The sequence below is a fragment of the Anarrhichthys ocellatus genome, unplaced genomic scaffold, assembly GCF_004355925.1.
Source record: "Anarrhichthys ocellatus isolate YVR2014 unplaced genomic scaffold, GSC_Weel_1.0 scaffold150, whole genome shotgun sequence".
In the NCBI taxonomy this organism is placed as follows: Eukaryota; Metazoa; Chordata; class Actinopteri; order Perciformes; family Anarhichadidae; genus Anarrhichthys; species Anarrhichthys ocellatus.
This window is the reverse complement of record NW_022280180.1, coordinates 164,939-185,120: the sequence shown is the minus strand read 5'-3', so window position 1 is coordinate 185,120 and position 20,182 is coordinate 164,939. Positions and strand designations below refer to the sequence as shown.

Genomic DNA, 20,182 nt, shown 5'->3' with positions numbered 1-20,182 from the left:
TTAAATCACCAACAATGACAATGTTAGTTGACATAGTGCAGAGTGAGGTAAGCAGATCACTTATCTCAGGTAGAAAAGATGGGTTTGGTTTCGGAGGACGGTATATGAGAAGCACTGTCATGGAGTATGGAGGTTTGCATTTGAAGGCCAGGCATTCCATAGAGGAAAGATCAGGCATTGGCAGAGGAGACAGTTTTAGTTCAGCCCGGTGCATGATGGCTAGTCCACCACCACGACCAGAGCTGCAGGCTTTCTCCATGTAGTTATAGCCAGGGGGGCATGCTTCATTAAGCACGGAGTAGTCCCCTGGTTTATGCCAGGTTTCTGTTAGGCACATGAAGTCAAGCCCTTTGTCCAGAATATGGTCGTATATGAGGAGGGCTTTATTAGTGAGGGATTGTGTGTTTAGCAGCTCCATGGTGGTAGGAGACAGAGCTGAGATTGGAAGTCTCTGCAAGCTCCGTAATACACTGCGATCCACTCCATGTTTCCCATTGTGCCTAGCATTGGATAGCCTCTCGATGTTTCTGATGATGACTCCTGGGTTTGTTTTGTTTCCTGATTCCACGTTGAAACCGCGGTGCGAACCTCTATGGATGTAGTGAGGTCTGTTTTTCAAAATCCCACACTCTTGGCTGCGGGCTATAAACCCCTTGTAGGATGGAACCATGAAGCTGCGCAAACGCCGTAGCTGCGGGGTGGTGTATGAAATCATTTCCAGCATCAATGTCAAAAATAGAACAGAAAACAAGCCGCACCGTCTGGCAACGACCACAGGCCGGCCAGCAGATGCCAACAGTTCAAAAACCAATAGTCATCACAGAACAAGGACTCCAGTAGAGCAGGTAAGCTCACAGTTTGACCAAATGTCCGCCGTATTCCTGTTGTATTCCAACACGTGAGGTAGGCTAGGCTCTCTCTCCTTCATACTCTCCAGCATGAAGACCTCCGCCTGTGCCCTTGACCCCCTCCCCTCTTCCTTAGTCAAGGCCTGCCTTCCCTCACTCTCCCCTCTCATCACCAACATCATCAACTCCTCACTGTCTTCTGGTCTCATATCCCCCACACTCAATATCGCTGCTGTCACCCCCATGCTGAAAAAACCTGGTCTTGACCCCGACATCCCCAACAACTACCGGCCTATCTCCAATCTCCCCTATCTGTCCAAAGTCCTTGAGAGAGCTGTTGCATCACCACTCAAGTCCCACCTCAATCTCCATAATCTCTACGAACCCTTCCAATCCGGTTTCCGTTCAAAACACAGCACAGAAACCGCCCTACTGAAAATCACAAATGACATACTTCTCTCTGCTGACTCTGGCTTCCTCACCACCCTCATCCTCCTTGACCTCAGCACCGCCTTCGACACTATCAACCACTCCATCCTCCTCTCACGTCTCCAGTACTCCCTTGGCATAACTGGCACTGCCCTCTCCTGGTTCACCTCATATCTCTCAGACCGACATCAATTCATTGCAATAAACAACTGTAAATCCTTTACCTCCCCAGTCACCCACGGTGTCCCCCAAGGTTCCGTGCTTGGTCCCCTCCTCTTCATCATTTACATCCTTCCCCTTGGACAAATCATCCGTCGTCATGGTCTCAACTTCCACTGCTACACTGACGACACCCAACTCTACTTCTCCTCCAAGACCATCACCTCCGTCACCCACTCCACTCTCACCACCTGTCTCACTGATATGAAATCATGGATGCAACAGAACTTTCTCAAACTCAACTGCAACAAATCTGAAATACTCATCATCGGCCCTAACTCCCTCACCCGCTCAGCCCTTCTCCCTCAACATTGATGGCTCCATCGTCACCCCCTCCACCCAGGTCCGCAACCTCGGTATCATCCTCGACCCCACCCTCTCTTTCCTACCCCACGCCAACCACATCACCAAGACTGCCTTCTTTCACCTCAGGAGCATTGCATGCCTCCGACCCTCCCTGTCCTCTGCCACCACCGAAATTCTCATCCATGCCCTCATAACCTCCAGACTCGAATACTGCAACATCATCCTCTATGGTTCTCCCAACAAAATCCTCAATAAACTCCAATATGTTCAGAACTCTGCCGCTCGACTGCTCACTTCGACCCGCCGCTATGAACACTTAACCCCGGTCCTTCGCGACCTCCACTGGCTCCCGGTCAAATACAGAATAGACTTCAAAATATTACGCACCACCTACAAAGCCCTAAACAACCTGGCCCCTCCCTACATTTCAGACCTCCTCCGCCTCCACGCCCCAACCCGTTGCCTCAGGTCCGCCGGTGCAAACACTCTGAAGACCATCAGGACCAAGCACCGGACCTGGGATGACAGGGCCTTCATAAATGGTGTTTTTAATTTGAAAATGTAAAAAAAGAAATTTGAGGAAGCCAGTTTAAATGGGCCTGAAATGTATAATAGTATTATTATCTACAGTATAATTTACAGGTGCTTTTCAGCCATGACCTAAAGGCTTATGTTTACATTGTATAACCAAAGCTAAGTGTATAGCATTGTAAGAACTGGAACAATTGCCAGGCAGCAGAGCCAAAGATCAGCTTTGTATTCTATTATTTTCAATGTTCTATATTTTCGACAATTCCTTATTAAATCCGAATATTCACTTATCTTAAGATTGTATAGAAATATAAAGTTCAATGAATGTTTCTTTGTACCTCATTCTATTCTGTGAAGATCTACTTATTCGACTGACAGATGGAGAGAGTGTGTAGTGGCAGAACCCGATTCATTTACTGGAATAAACTTAACTATTAGCTAATGTTGGAGTGAGTTGTATGTATAGCTTCCATCATTGAGTAATTCTCCCTCAGTTAGCATGTGTTTAGTTGCAGAAAGAGAGCGTGTGCCCAACCATTTCTGTGGGCGGGCCTTGTGACGGTTACACCAACATAGGAAGCATCGTCTCTGTTCATGTTTTATGTGAAAGAAAATGCATTCGACACGTTTGTTGGATCTCAAAGACACACACAATGTGTTTTTGTGAGTAAAACAGAACGTAAACTTTTGTCTGCTTACAACAAAACTCCACAGAGACAAATTGAAACAGTGTTGGGAGTTTCCTCCCTCCCTCCAATGCACTAATCCTCTCCACCTGCTGTCCTTCTCCCTCCATCTTCACACACTCTCTCTCTTTCAGCCTCTCCCACCACGCTTCATCTCTGCGCACCCACTGAATTTTAATCTCACTCTCTTTTCATGTCTCTGCACCCCATTTGACTTTGAGCTCTCGTTGCTGCCTGGATTTCTCCGGCATCTGTCCATTCTCCACACAGACTGTCGCGGCTCTCTCTGTGCTCGGCCCACGAGCTCTCCTTCCAGCTCACATTAGTGTCAGCCCGGTGCCTGAATATCACAGCAATTTCTCATTTTGCTCCCTGACGCCTACAGAATCTCACAGCACAGCTCTGGAACTATTGATGTGTTTAAATATATCCCAATTAAGTCAGCTCTTTTTAACCAGTGAGACTCAGCATTTGTTTTCCCAACATTGGTTTTTATAGTATGGCACCGAGTAGTGATTTTCTGAAGCAGATTTCTGTTTGACCTCTGACATCTCACAGTAGTGACGTGACAGCTACGAACGACCCAAATTTGTGTCTTTTGTGTGAAAGAAGGGAGCCGAGTCGTACTTGAGAGCCGTTCTTTTTGTTGTTGGGGCCAAATTTCACTGCCTGTCCGAGATCTGCAGCGCCTGGAGAAAGGCGGAAGCACTGCAAAGCGCTGCTAGACACAAATATACACACATACACACATACAAGGAGACAGACGGACAAGAGACAGAGACAGAGAGAGGTGGGGGTGAAGCAGAGGAGCAGAATCGATTGTTGAGGAATGAGCTTGAGATGGTGCTAACACTCGGGCGATAATTGAGGTATCGCGGCTCTTCCATTCTACATTCATGCTCCTATCATATGACTTAAAAAAAGAAAAGACCAATAAAATGAACAGAGCTATAAGATCTGGTTCCTTTCAAACAGCCATAATTCCCATCACTACAGTATGCCACGGTGCCGTGAGCTGATATTTTGTGTTGTAGACATCGCAGGTTCCCATGTGTACAGTTTATTCATGGACATGGAATCTGTGTGAGACTGTTCTTGTAGGCAAAATAGGCTCAATACCCACTGTACAATGCTGTCATTGATTTTTAACCCTGTCTCCTACAAAATTATGTTGCAATACAATTGAACTTCATTCTCACTTAGGTTTCAAGGGAAACGTGTTTTCTCTGGGTTTACGGTCACTCTTTTATACGTGTGATTAACATTGTAAATCGAAATAAACCAAACCAAAAATGCAACAAAACTACTCGGTTAGATAAAGTTAAACATTGTGGTTTGGCTCATAATAAATATGTCTGCTGTAAAGTCAACATTGCCTTGGTTTCACACAGGACACAAACAGAGGTCTCCTGGGTGAATGTCCTGTTTTTTTTGACACAGACTTCCTCGGACTATGATTAGAAATGTATTTGTGATATGTCAAAAACAAACTTAATCCGTGAAAAAATATATTTCCTTTGAAACATAATGGACAATAATTTGTAGGAGACCAGGCTGTCATCAAAATCCGTCACAAATCTAATTTGCATATGCTTGGATCCTGGTTGACTCGCTGCTGCTTTCCATACTGTATGTACCTAATAATTCCTCCAAGCTTTGGAGTGGGTGGTGTTCAAGGATGGGAGTAAATGCTGAGACACAGCAGCATGTTGAGGTTGTTCAGGTTGTGGAGTTCTTTAAGGTAGGCAGAGGGACGAGAATGCAGGCAGACACACACACTGGACACAGTGAGAGAGATACTCAGAAGACAATTAGAGGCTGCCCCAGCATTTAATAACTGCTGCAGAGAATCCCCAGCACCCACAGACACGAGATCCGGCTCCATGCTGTCAGTCAGGACTGCCCTGCAAGTCTGCATTAAGTATCAGCCGTCTCCACACTACAGCGGGAAGTAATAACAAATTCAATTGTTTCTACATCCACGGTGCACAATTAGTGAGACTACAAGATGAAAACTCTGAAAGACTTTTATAAAATAGAAGTCAGCTAAGTTGGTAGATACAGAAGACAGGACACAGATGAAGTCAGTACTAGTCCAGAGCTATACCTGAGATGTAGATAATCTTCAAATCCACCACAGAGTCCAAGCTATCCAGCTAACATCCATCCTTCAACTACCACGGATAACAGATTCACCCCTTCTGTTCTTACCATTCACAATAAAAGCCCCAGACATATATACTGTGTAAGTGTTTCACTCAGATCATTTTGCTAAAAGTAAACTGAATAAATATATTACTATACAACAGTCCACGTCATACAGACTGTCAGAAGCGGCCTCTGCCGTTGGTCCTCTGCCTGCACAAATGTATTCAAATCTTTTACTGAACTAGTGCTGCGCTGTTGCAAAATTCACATCACTATGGTTTGAGTAGTTGTAATGGGAAACATATTCGTAGCGGGTATTTGGCATTTTGGTGTCTTAACTTGTCAAGCCCCCGGTGTGTAAGGCCTTAAGATAGCTACATCTGAAAATGCTGTTTATGTGTGAAGGAGTAGTGCAATCACTTTGCGCTTGGATGTGGGTTTTTTGTTTACGTCTTTTCTAGAATAACTAGTAAAGCTTCTTTTTTTTCCTCTTCTTTCATTTGGCAATGAAAGTGTGCGTTGCAACCCACATGTGGTAACTAGTTGACCAGACACAGTCGTGGTATTATCCTAAGTCCGTACTGCTTAAGCCATTCTGTGCCAACCCGCTCATCCAACACATTCTCACCCCAGCTCGTCAATACGGGAGGGACGGCTTGTCAATATACACTTGTTACATGCATAGTGTCTTTTCAAAATAAACTTTGTTCAAATTAACAGGAAGTTGGGTTTAGGCACCAAAACCACCTAGCTGGGTTTTATAAAGAGTGGTTGACGTTAACTTGACTGACAAGCAAGTCATGTGACTTGCAACTCATGTGACTCACATGATTTATGAGTCACAAGACTTGGTTACCCACAGAACACGAAAAGCGCTCTCCTGGGTGAAAGTCCTCTGTTTGTTTGACCCTTCCCCCACAACTCCAACCTACCCTTTGTGGACCATCTATGTTACTATGTTATTTCCTCTGATCGGGTAACAATGATGCGGGTTGGTTTACATTGGAGTGAGATGAAAGCTCTCATTCAGACACTAAAAGTATTTGACGCTTTGGGAGTGAGAACGGGTTGGCTCATCATGGTCAGCCGAGTAACATATGAATGAATCGACTTATGTCCGATGCCAACGTTCAGTGTCAATTCAGGACATAGTACGGGGTTGTGATAGAGCTAGTAGCCTGTCTGACCTTAATAGAGGAGACTGCCAAAAAACGTCCAATAACGTCCACGTAACATTTTTTTTATCCTTGTCAACAAGCTTTCTCTTTCACCTTAACCAAGTGTTTTAGTGCCTTCACTGTGTTTTAGTTCCCTAACTGTACCTTAACCAGAGTCCGTTTGCCGTAACCAGAATCTGCAGCCATGCCATACTTGTTATGCAGATATTAAAGCAAGTGAGAATTGTAAAAACGTGGACATTGGATGTAAAAGTAATAGATTTTGCGGAATCATTCATTATTGCTAAGTGGATAAATGTATTGGGTTATCTCTGTAGTGAGTCAACTACCAAAGGGCCTACAGCAGCACTGAATGTCCAGAAGTTGCTAATATTTCCTGGTTACCAGACTTGAAAGATGTGTTTAGTCTGTGACATGGTTCTTTTGTTCTTCTTCCACATTGTGTGCTGTGGCTTTGTATTTTGCATAACACAAGTTTATTGACGTTTTTTCCTCCAAAGCTGGAGCTTGATTCTGGTAGCTCGCTGATACTATACAAGGTTAAACGATTCTAATTAGTCCAAGGAGCATAGTGCTGACACCAAGGTTCTCGAGCTTTACTTTGCCTGCTGTGCTGGGTAATACTTGAGCTGCTTTAACACATTTCTCTCCATGTCTTAATCTCTTAGTGCAGGGCATTTTAACCTTTAACGCTTCCTTTCCTCTCCTTGTCTGCCTTGAATTCCATTAATGTTTGCACAACCTCATCCCCCCATTTTTATTGAAGTCAAATTTGTATTCATTTGCACCTCCCTCCGAAGCTGACTAAGCATTCCAGAGGCATCTTCATGAGCTAATTTTCGATATTCTATAAAGTAGAATAACCCCTGCTCTCAGCATCCTCTCGGGGCTCCATGTGACAAGCTTTGATGTGTATAACCTGCAAAGATAGCCAGCAACCTTCACATTACCTTGTAGCGTCTCCAGGCCCATAACTGTCTCAGCCGGTCAGGAGAAATTTCAAACTCTGATCTTACTTATCAGATGGGGATAGAGAAACCACTGGATTGTATATGAGAGAACAGGCTTTATAGAACTTTGCTTCTATCCAGCACATTTTCTGCCAATATGTAATTCTGCTGGGATAAAACTCTTATACATCCACATTCATACTACAAACATCATTTATTTCTGGCATAAAAAGTGCTCTTTTCTAAAGCCAACACATTCTCACTCCCACCTAGTCAAACTGACGCATGGTCAGTGGCCCTGCGGTTCAAACTGTGACGTTCTAGGTACCTTTTAGCATCAGTCAGGGACGGCAAATGTGTCTTTCCTAGGATGTCAAGGCCCCCACTACGCTGCCTCTGATTGGCTAGTACTCATTGCCTTCATTGGTTGGGTTGATTAGGTTGAGACATAAAGAGTGAGATTGGAAATGTTTAGGATAGGAGTATCATTGTAAGCTAATCACAGGTCAGTAGGGTGGGTCATGCCTCTGCCACCCTAGATGCGATTGCATGTCTGTTTCCAAACCTATAATAAACTTTCAACGTAGGTTTACTTAGTTTTTAGGTTTACTCATGCAACAAAAGTACTTATTTAGGTAAAGGCAACAGGTACTTGGTTAGGTTTAGGAAACAAATGTACTTGATGAGGTTTAGGAATAGATGGTGGTTTGGGTCAAAATAAGTGTTTGTTACATAAAATAACTAAGTTTGTCTTCTCAATCCTTTCTTCCCCTTTATATTACTCCAGTTGCTGTAAGCATTTAAATGAAATGTGGATGGGTTTACATTGGAGTAAGTTGTAACTTGCACTTAAACTAGCACTTGTTGAAACATATTGGTTACCTATACATACACATAATCAATATTTAATCAATGCAATCTGCATCATATCATTAAGACTCTAAAAAGGAAGATGTGTGCTGTGTTGTGCTGCAGTGCCCGGAGCCCCTCCCAGGAAGGTGGAGGCCGATGCCCTCAACTCCACTGCCCTCAGGGTGACGTGGAAGCCTCCCATATCCGTGAAGCAGCATGGCCAGATCAGAGGCTACCAGCTGGTCTACTCCAGGCTAGAGAACGGGGAGCCTCACGGCCAGCCGGTCATCGTGGACGTTTCCCTCCCCGATGCTCAGGTACTGGCAAACTCTGTCAATTCATTCCATTGTTAAGCAGGTGCTTTTTCGTCATTAAAGTCGGCGGAAACCATGACTGACCGAAGCTATCAAACATTGTCTCTTCTCAGAGAGGTCTCATTTTGTTTATTTTCTTATTTCTTTATTTAATGTTTTTGTGGTTTGGTAATTGTGTGCCCCCCCCCCCACACACACACACACTTGTTTTTGTTTTTGTGTGAATTAGGTGGTTAGAATCACATACGGTGGCATTTTTGTGATGAGAATGAACATGCAATACCTTGTTATTCCATCAAAATAATTGTGTTTTATGTTTATTGCAGTTTTCTTTTTATTCCAGCCCACAGAGGTGGAAGCCCACAAACGAATGTGTGAATAATAGAAAAACCTAGATAATCGTGCTTGGGAAAGCAAAAGCAAGTGTGCGCATGTGTTTGTGTTTGAGATGGCGCACCAAATAGTGTGCAGTTTGACATAAAGTGGAATTATTTAGAGATTTACAGCGAGTCAGTGAATGAGACCAAAATGAGCCCCAGCATATGAGGCCATAAAATAAAATCCTTCTAAGCAAGGATGTATTAACCCTTTCAGACCCTGTGCGTTTAGGGTTAAAATATAAACAGCTATTTTAAAAAGAATTCTGGTTCTTTGATAGAACATTTTTTTCTTTTTTAGACTACATGCCTTTGAATATAGAAAGGTAGAGGTAGACGTTAAGGAAACTTCTCATCTCCGACATTCAAATTCTGTTACATGCCCCGCTAACAGCTTACACGATTGAGAGAATTTACACACAATCTGCAGCTTAAATTAATGCATTTTTCGATTTTAGGGTCAACGTTAGATTAATTCAACAACTTTGGTGCAATGTTTAGTTTACAACAGCAAAGCATTTTGAATTTTCTACCGTTCTGATTCAAGGTTTATTTGTCATTCTACAACACATGGTTGGTCTCTTTTTGCTCTTTTAGCTACACAAGAGAAAACAACTATTTTGTAGGTGGAGTGTTGAGGATGAGTCGAGGACTCTTACAGCCTGAGGAAAGAAGCTGCGCTGTAACAGGCTGTTGCTGGGGTGGGTATTTATGCCTCTGACTGGCATCTACTCCATAGCAACAGTGGCAGAGGCTCATGGGTACTTTAGCATTTAGGTCCGTTCACCATGCAGTGCACGATTTCTCAGAAACAAAGTTAAAATAGTTCAAGCTGGTGGTCATGGATTAAGAAATATTTGATCAATATAAATATATTACCCGGGAGAGTCCACTATTTCTATGTTCTATAAAATTTAGGATATATTTTAAAAAATGAAGCCAATGCGGAATTACCTTAAACTTGCATTCTCTCTAATGTCCACCAGGGGGCGACTCCTCTGGTTGTATAGAAGTCTATGAGAAAATGACTCTACTTCTCTCTTGATTTATTACCTCAGTAAACATTGTAAACATGAGTTTATGGTCTCAGTCTCTAGTTTCAAGTCTTCTTCAATACAGCATGATGTTCATTTAGTACATTATGGTCCATTTAGAGTCAAACAGACCATAAAGCAGGGGATGCTTTAGGGCGGGGCTACCTTGTGACTGACAGGTAGCTGCCACAGCGTTGTCCGGTCTGGGAGTTGTCCATGTTTTTGTTTTAGAAATTTAACCCTTTCACAGTGTTCATGAAAGTGAATTGTAACATTGTGGTAGCTTACGAATCTCCTTTTCAATGTTGGGTTGTACTTAGCTCCACTCTCTCTCTTGTCACTTCTGGTTGCTAAAACAAAAAAAAAGATGGCGACGGCCAAAATAAAGAACTCAAGGCTCCGAAGCTGTTGTCACAAACCAATGAGTGATGTTCTGATGATTATCCACATGTAATTTAAAGTCTATGATTGAGAGTCAACATTTAAAGAAATAATGTCACCCATGCAAACTGCTGTTTCATGTTTAGATATTCTTACTTTGAGATATCTTTTAGTTTAACCAACATAAGTCTTGCCACAGGCATAAGTCAATACATTACATTTCTACAATAGCAATTTATAAAATGTCTTTCTTACAGTAAACAGGAAATTTGCAGTTATGACATCAGTTGCACATGCAGTTGCCTTTTAGTGAAGGTTGCGTAGTCAGACCTCTCAAATGAACGCACAGTTGTATGTTTCAATCCTAGGGCACTGTGATTTCCATGATGAGGAAAAGCAATGTCATGTACTAGCAGGTTAGCAGGAGTGAGCACTTGTGAGCCTATTGAAGCAGAAGTCAAAGGGTGGATGTTTGGAAGCACTCAGTGTTGGTACTCTGGTCCTTTCCCCTTAGTTGTTTTCGTCTCCAGTACGAGCGTCTCCCCTGATTTCCTTTACAGGCAGCATTCCTGTCTTATCTGTGCAAGGCAGGCCTGATAGAGGTCTGGCATCTGACAACCCATCTACAGCTTCTCTTTCTTAACAAACACACACTTCACACGCCTGCTGAGGGGACTATTCTTTAAGGAAATGTCTTCAAGTCTCATCTGTGATAAGTTTAGTCTCTCCCCTTGGCGTCAGTGATGGTGATGAGAGTCAACACAGTCTGTGGAGTGACTCAATAAACAAAGTCCTCTGCACCACACACGTACACACACCACACACTCCAGAGGCATACATCTGACCCAGCCACTTACTGACGTGGCTACCTCTGGAAAGAACTGATGTCAACTTATTAACCTGTTACCACTCCAGTAAAATTAACCTAAAACGTCTATCCAAGGCATACCCAAAGTAAATTGAAAGGAGCCTTACATCTCTTTGCCAGCAGAACCGGTTGTACCCCGGCTGCCCGCGTCCAGCTGTGATGGACGGCAGCCTCCAGCTCTGCTGATGAGGTTCTGGGGCCCGGCCTCATTGTAACGTCACTAAAGCAAAGAGCAGGCTTTGAGTGCTGAGCTGCGAGTTGTCTCCAGTGAAGCTGCCTAAAAATCCCTCATTTGTTTCACGGAGGTTTGACTTGCCAACAGTCTTGAGATTACTGATTTTTTGTCACATAAAAAGACCTTGATGACAAAATAAGTACAGTCATGCCAAACCATCGGAGCTCACAGGCAGGGAGCAAAGCCGTAATTGGCTGCTCAGTCCCAGTTCTGGCTTTTCTCCGCTGTTTGCTTTAGACTCGACTCCTTCCCCCCCCACCCCCCTCATCTTCTTCTGTTGGCAAGCTTGTGGGTTTTAAGATCTCATGGAGGTGTATTTTTGGATGGCTGAAGAATGCTTGAAGGAGCCTCTTATCCCTCACTGTGAAAGTACAAGTCTATTTACCATTTAATAAAAGATTCATTTTACTCCAAAAATATAATTGACCATTTCATTAAAAGTTTATTTTTACTTTAAACACTTTAAATGGATTTTCTAAGGTGGCAGGCAAACTACGTTATGGCTTTATGAGTGTATTTAGCAGCTCCAAGGACAAAAGATTAAAAACAACTATGAGTTCATTTCAAATACTGATGTCGACGCATTGTCAGCGTCTATGTCATCAATTATGTCGACTACTCAGGGAAGCTCAAGCTCTACACTGGCATAGTGTCTGCTCTGAGATCATTTAAATATCTTCCAGTAATGTTGATAACTGACAACACAATACCATTAGTCACCAAGTGTTTTGCTTCTTTGATATATTTCACCCATACTGTAGCTAGCCAGAGCAAACAATGTCTCTTTCTTTTTTAATTGAATGTCAGACTGTGTCTCCGTTTCACAAGATGAAATGAAAGAGACAGTTCCCCACAAAAGGAGTCTGCCATTGATCCTGGGAGACGTTTGGATCCTTTGGCTTTGTCTCTGTCTTCTCGAGCTGGAGGTTTCTGCACTGAAGGAGTGCTGCTGCTGAATTGTTTGTTCAGCCAGTGACACTCGCCAAAAGAACTGATCATCCTACAGACAGTTTGGTAGAAGGCTGCATTAAACACAGCTGGTCCCTTTAGGCATTCTATGAGAAATTGATCCCATAGAAAACAACAAATGTCACAGAGTATGATGAGGTTACATAGCTACAGGAATATCATACACACGTTACAGAGTTTTTTGAGATGACGGAACAATCCGCCTCATCGTTCAGGGTTCTTGCATAAATCATAGATGCCTTATACTTTAGCCTTGATAGACAGCTCCTGTTCCTTATGTTCCTTTAGTGTTTTTATATTTATGAAAGTATGGATTCCCAGTGGAGTGAAATAAAGCCAGCCGGGATTTACATCCTGTAGAATAAAGTGGCATTGTGGAAACCCCCATCCGTTCGTCGTCTGTCATCTCTCAAAACTAGCTCGCCATTCAGTGGCTCCTGCTAGCCACATGCTACCAGCTCCCTCCACCTTTACCAGCCCTTACATTACACCACAGAGACGTGACTGCACATGACATCCACTCACACTCTCAGTCAGAGTAAAATCTTGCAGACCCCACAAACTAAATTCCATTTTCCCTGACTCCATTGTATTGGGGTGACAGCAGAAATGTCAGACGGATATCTCAGACCCTGAACGAATCAAACCAACCCTTGAAACAGAGTCCTACCTGTGGCGGTGTAAAGCCAGTTTCTCCAAGGTCCAACGCATTCTGTTACTCTTTTGAATTTCATGCCATGCAAGTTGCAGGAATTAAACAGTGATATTATTTTATCAGAGGTGTCGGATCAAACAACTGTACTTCTACCTGTCCTTTGTTTTAATGAGCCTCTAATAACAAGGCCCTGATGACCCTTTGAATCTGACCCTGTCTTGCAGAGAAGAAACACATTGTTTACCAGCTACAGTGGTCCTGAGTCACACCTTTTTCATTTCTCTATGGTCTATGGGAACTTTGATAGGCCGGCTAGCAGTGAGACCAGTCATCGTGAGTTCAGAGGAATCCATCCTTGTAATGTACAAGTTCACCGACAGAGCCGGTGATACATCCAGGCGTGAAGCCCAGTAATGCATCAGTTACTGTATGAAATAATGATGGTTACTCAACTCTGGGGCCACTTATTCTCCCTGCCGCTTCAGATAATTCATCTTTTTTTTTTTTTAATTTAGAGCAGGAGCTGCACTTTGTCCAGGGAATGGAGCTGATTTTAACCTCGCCTGTTACATTGTTTATGATAACGTTTATTTATTTCTTGTAAGAGGCTGAGAAGGCGAAAGCCCTTTGTCTTGTATTTCTGGTGAGTCAGCAAGGTCGGGAAGCAGAACACCAGTGCCCTGTGCCTCTGAATCACTGCTGCTAAAGCAGCCGTTCATGTGTTGGGAGTAAAATAGGGTGACTATTGTCCTTCGACCTTCATCAGTAAAGCACAAACTTTATTAGCAATAAGGGTTCCTTAAAGGTAGAAGTAACTGTTATTTAAGCTATCACAATGTATAATGGTTCCACAAAGACCTTTATGGCCGTTTTAGCGTTGTTCTCTATAGCTTAGTGCTGAAATTGTTCCTCATAGACGACATAGAAGGCTTAAAGGTCGGGGTGGGGGGGGTGTTTAAGTGAGTGATATTTAAATTTCATGCTGATAGCTGGATATGAAGATTAGAGCTGTCAAAGTTTAGTGTTTCTTACCTCCATGCTCTGGGGATTCATTATAGATATACATGATCTTAATTACCATTTTTCACAAAGGCCAAAATTAACCCTTGGCTAAGCCCCGCCCCCCGTTGCTACTCCGTCAAGCGGTCAGAGCTACGTAATCATGAAGCGAGCCCACACTGTCACTAATTGCACTCCTTGATGAAATATTATCTCATTTTGGGAAAGCCTAAAAAGTGAATTCAGAGGTAATATGTGTAAAGAATATCAGCATGAACTGAGAGAGCAGATTAAAAAGATGACAGTGTAAAGGTGGAGCACCACATCACCTGGTGATCCAGAAAGAAGACAATGAAATTGCGCAACAACACTGTTCGTGTAAAACCGGGTGCGTCTTTATTCACTGAAGAACAGCATGTGTACAAATCTTTTTTTCCTTATCATTGGAATTGTGTGTTTTTATGAAGGAAAAAAACACAATAAATAACTGTAACAAATTCATAGGAAAACATTTAGAATTTTTGGTGGTTTACAGACTTAAGAGCGGTTGAAATGATTTATGGGACGGTGGAAAAAAATAAAATAGTCTGGAGCCCTGTAGACCAGCTGCTACAACCCAACTAAACATCCATATCTTCCAATATGGATCATCAATGATCGGCAAATATGGACATTCAATGATTGCCAATTAGTAACAGTGGCAAAAAAACTTGATCAGGGATCTCTAAAAGTTATATTTGCTCCCTTTTTTCTTTTCCGATCCGTGACTCCAATCCGTGATCCGATCTGAGTATTACGTGAGTTTTATGATCCATTGCACCACTAATAGCTAGCGCGCTTATAGATGTGCTAAAGGTAGGTAATGTTTTGCTAATGTACTGTATGGGCTAATGGTAGCTCAACATGTTTGTACATAGAAAGTAACGTCTTTCAAACAAATCTCCTTCCAACATCTCCAGGTAACGAGTATCATTATTGCACGTTTAACCATGACTAGCTCCAAATCTCTTCTTCAGATTCTGAAACAAATGCATGAGGGTCTATGGAGCAGAGACGGTTAATGGTCGAACGATGGTCATAGCTGGCCCATGCTACGCTATGATTAGCCAGTCTGCGCTCAGGAGCGGGATTTAGCAAAGATTCAATTTTGATGCAAATCAAGTACATTGGTCTTGTACTTCCCTCCTTAATCCCTAATTTTCACGACAAATCTTTCGTCTTCTTTTCTTGCATAGTTTTCAATATACCAGTCACTTTTTCCAACTTATCTTTTATGTCCATTAATGCTATGTGCTTAAAAATCATAAAAAATATGAATCATATTCTTCATTTTTCTTCAGTATCACAACTTTCCATTATTCAGATTCAGCAAAATCTAACAAACAAAAAATAGGCTCCATTGCAACATTATACTTCCTGTTACTTTATATACCTCCAAATTCACCCAAAATAGAAATAAGTAAAAGAACACCATCGGAGTGAAAAATGCAAGAATTTAAACTTTTTGGGATTGCACAATCATGACAGAACTAATGCTCAAAATGTCCAATCAGCTGGTTCTTAAATCCGTGGAACACTGGTGCATCCATTCATATAAGATGTACTTGACGTGTATTGAAAATATGTGGACAAAAATGTATTTTGTCAATTATTTTTCATAAAAAGAGAACTGTCCTGAAACAGGTATTGTACAGGTATTGTACCAATGATAGTACATGATAGTATTTCCGTGTAGGCTAACACAAAATGACATGTAGTGTCTATTCTAGAAGCCTGAAAAGGAAGTGAGTGAAATTTAGTCCTTTTGGGCCAGTCCACAGTGCAACAGTGAAACATCTGGCTGTTTTTTGTGAATGATTAAATAAGCACGCATGAAGGCGAGTTGTTCCTACAGCCAACACAAATAATTCCTGGAGAAGCAAAGGGGCTCCAACAACTGATGGCGAAATGTCATCTGACTTCACAGCAGTATAAACCCTCAACAGCCCCCCCTGTATCTTTCTCTCTTCATCTTTGTTTGTCTCTTTCTCTCATTCTGCTCTGAGCACAACCTCGGGGATGACCTCTGATGTCTAGAGAATAGATGAGAAACTGAAAATGTGATTTTCTTCTGCCCCAGATTACTGACTATGTATAGATCCCTGTAGCAGAAGACACACGGAGCAAATAACAGTGCAACAGTAATTAAAGGGATTGCGTCTTTCTTTCACTCATTAGATAGAATAGCAAAGCTGTTTTACTTTATTACTTGTTAGTCAACTTTTGCTCGGCACATTGATTCGTTATGTATCAAATCAAGTGGATTTTATTTCATGAACACTGGCATTATTAATAACATTATATACATACCTATTCATGGACAGGTGAAGAACAGGTAATGAATCCTAGAAATATATTTCAATTTGAAATGTTTGGAATGGTTGTAAATTAGGTTTAATGCAACAGTAGATACAATAGTACGTCACTGTAAGGTGTCATGGTAAACTGACTTTATAGGACTTATAGAATATTCCTTGTTATTCAAATTGTGTATGTACTGTATATGTTTGTGAGCCATTTTTATAGGCGTACATCTGCAGAAAACCCAAAGGGCTTGGTGCTGACAACCACAGACAGGGTAGTGAAGTTAGAAGGTATTCAGAGACTGACTAACATATTGTTGGTTTTGGTATTTTCAGGTGATTTGTTGACAATAAGACAAGTATAGAATATTGCCAGAACTATACCTTAAACTAGGATTGGTAATCTTGGAAAACCAGTAAGTACTGTTTGCTAGATTTTAAAAGCGATCCAATCCAATAATAGTAGCTAGCAGCACTAGCTCCAAAAGTTTCTAAATCTAACAAGAAAGTCACAAAGTTGGCAACACTGACAGCCTTCAGGCCTGCCTCCAAAGCCACTCCCCCAGAATTATTATTACGTAGTAATCAACCAATATGGCCATGATCAGTACTCACAGCTGTCAAGCTAGCAGCTCATGGAAGACTCCGGTGATGAGCATTAAGTGCACGGGCAAAATACGAGCAGGCAGGTAGCTGGCAGGTAGCCCGTCCAATCATTAGTCTTCAATCCAATCATTGCATTCGACTCATAGGAAATTATGGGACAGGCTTATTACAGCAACAGATACTACCATTTGTATCAGAGCATTTGATTCATTGATTACAGTAAGGATGTAATAAAAATGTCAACAAAAATATCAAAAATGTTTTTGAAGATTCCCAAGCCTACCTTTACCTGCTGCAGTGGTTAACGTCTGTGATGTGGCGTTGGCACTGTCACCAATGACAACGTCACATGACCCCAGTATGTCAGTATCTCTTTGCCCATTTTCTGTTCCATTTACTTTTTCATATTGTTGATAATTTAGTATTAACAATATATGTATCTAGCATTGCAGATTTTCCAATTGTCCAAAGCATAGTCCATTGTCTTCCATTCATTTCACTACAAGATCAAAATGAACATGCAGGAAGATTTGGGCTTTGCTAATTGAACAGACACAATCACCCGTCTCAAGGAACGTCACGTTGTTTTTAATCTGCCAAGAAATGCATGGAAATAAATGGCTGACTAGAAGCCATGATGAATAAATTATATATAATATATCTAGTTATGCAAGCCATCAGAAAATGATTGGCCATAAAGTTAAATAAACTAATAAATTGGCTAAAACATGCAGAAACACTTTATACTATATTCATAAAAATATTAAGGAATTTGTAATGATACACTCCAGTTAGACACATTTCGACATTTTTAATTGCTGCAGGGAATTCAGGAAATGTCATGTATTGGAAACATAAATTATTTTCCAACCCATTTCCCATAGTCATTGCACTGGATGGTTTTCACCCAACTGGACGGGAAACTAGCATTAAAGAAGGCACCAAAAAGTGATTAGGTTTCCCTCAACAATGTGGGGCCATGACAACAATAAATTGCAATCAGACACTATGATGTTGATGCAGGAAAGTGAATGTTTGCTCTCGTGCAGCTATTCTAAACTTTGTGGACCGTAGAGGTCCTGCCAAATGGTTAGATTTGTTTTGGTAATTTACAAAGCTAGTTATTTGTATATCTAAATATGCTCAATAATTCACATCATTGAACAACATAATAATTCAAACCAATCATAATTTCAATGACTTGTTGGGTTTGAAAATCACACCGCCAATCGCGCCAACCTCTGCGGCGGTGGTAGCCGTGGCCACAGGCATTATGTTTGCAGACGTTCGTCCGGTCCATTCTTGTGAATGAGATGTCTCGGGAACTCTTGAGAAATTTCCTTTAAATTTGGCACAAACGTCCACCTGGAATCAAGGAGGAACTGATTACATTTTGGTGTTCTAAAGTCAAAGGTCACACCACAAAACACTTTTTTTGGTCATTTATTAGGGGATCTTTTTTTAGCTTTTTGTTTTTTACAATCGTGGTGGGTTACAAAAAGGTTGAAGGACCCCTGCTTAAGTGCTAGTCCATGTTCCCAGGCTTGATGACAATGGGGTGATGATACAGGTGAGTCAGCAGTTTGGGCTCCAGACCCTCTGGATGTGCTGAGTTGAAGCATGGGGGCCCCTGGGAGACTCACACCGGCTTCCTTGTTGCCATTTTTTTTTTTCACTACTGCAACAGCATTCTCCACGGCACATCATCCAAAATCCTAAATAAACTCCAGTACATCCAAAACTCTGCTGCTCGCCTGCTCACCCACACCCGCTCCCGTGACCACATCACCCCTGTTCTCCAGAACCGCCACTGGCTCCCCATCCAACAACGAATCCAATACAAAGTCCTTCTCATCACTCATAAAGCCCTCCACAATCAGGCCCCCTCCTACCTCACCGACCTGCTTCACCACCACACTCCATCCCGTCGGCTCCGCTCCTCTGATGCCAACATCTCTGCTCCCTCCCTCTGGAACTCTCTCCCCAAACACATCCGAGACTGCACTGACCTTTGCACATTCAAATCTCAAATCAAAACCCACCTGTTCAAAACTGCTTTTAGTGTGTGACCACTATTGTGTATTTTATGTTTTTAGTGTATTGCTTTTATATATGATGATTTTAATGTAAAGTGTCTTTGAGTTTTATGAAAAGCGCTATATAAATAAAATGTATTATTATTATTATTATGTCTCTTTGCTGAGTCACTCAGCAGAGAACCCTCATCAGCATGGACCAGACTTGTCTCGTCAGGTGGCACTACGGAGAAGAGCCCCCATTATACGCACACATTACCTCCATTACCGCATACAATTGAAATCAACCCCCATCCTGGCAGCTCAGTCACTGATCACAGTGGTCATCCAGCATGCTGATAAAGCCATAGAATGAAGTTCACTCTGTGTTTCTGACTCCTCTCCCCTGTCTGTCCTTTTCATCAGTGGACTGATGAGGACTCAACGGACTATGTGAGTAGCCACAGTGTGTTGGGTTGACAGGGGTCACAGGGAGTGTGCTTTCTGTCATAACATCGTCCATTCTCTGAGTGGGTACTAACAATTTCTCCTCCACCCGGTGTGGGTGTGCAGCGGCTCACTAGACAAGTCTTATTTACAACTACAGATACACTCAGGGAAGGATTATGAGCAACATTTTGGATGTTGTTCGCCTTCAAATACAGTGCTTCTCACAATCTGAATAAACTGGGTTTGACCTTGGTTCATTCTCAGCATTTAATTATGGATTGTACAGTGATATCTTAAGCAACAGTAATAGTGGCCCAAACTAAGAAGTTGCAATACACCGGAGAAAAGAATGAAGTACCGATTAGAATTTGGTGATCAAAGGTTGCTGTGACCTCACAAAACACATTTTTGGCCATAACTCAAGAATTCATATGACAATTCTGACAATTGGTTTTACTGTCTGTTGGTGTTTGTCTGAGCCGGGGGATGATTATCTGTATGCCTGCCTTGGTATACAGAATATTACAGAACAGACACGTGTGGACATGGAAACTCTGCAGCAGTAATTGTCAAACGAGTGTTCGGCCTCTCTGGCTGCCTCCTCTCGCGCTTCAGTTGAATTTCAGTGATCACATTATTTCATTATTTGAAGGCGGAGTCTGTGTAACACAGAGGTTTGTCTTCTGGTACCTTCCATGTAGTAATGGCTGAGACTGCTTTTTGATTCTGCTGGAGTCCAGCTCCTGTTGGTTTATTCTTCAATAAAAGTGCACAGAGACCAGCAGTGCTA

At 42.1% G+C, this 20,182-nt stretch overlaps 1 protein-coding gene across 14 annotated transcripts in view; it reads left to right on the top strand.

Moving 5' to 3' along the window:
* ptprfa (protein tyrosine phosphatase receptor type Fa) overlaps window positions 1-20,182 on the top strand; it is a 319,373-nt gene that overhangs the window by 188,153 nt on the left and 111,038 nt on the right. For all 14 annotated transcript variants that reach the window (XM_031877821.1, XM_031877819.1, XM_031877818.1 and 11 more), the window contains one exon: window positions 8,271-8,464. In XM_031877821.1, the coding sequence (XP_031733681.1) occupies window positions 8,271-8,464 (194 nt within the window). The remainder of the gene's footprint in view (window positions 1-8,270; window positions 8,465-20,182) is intronic.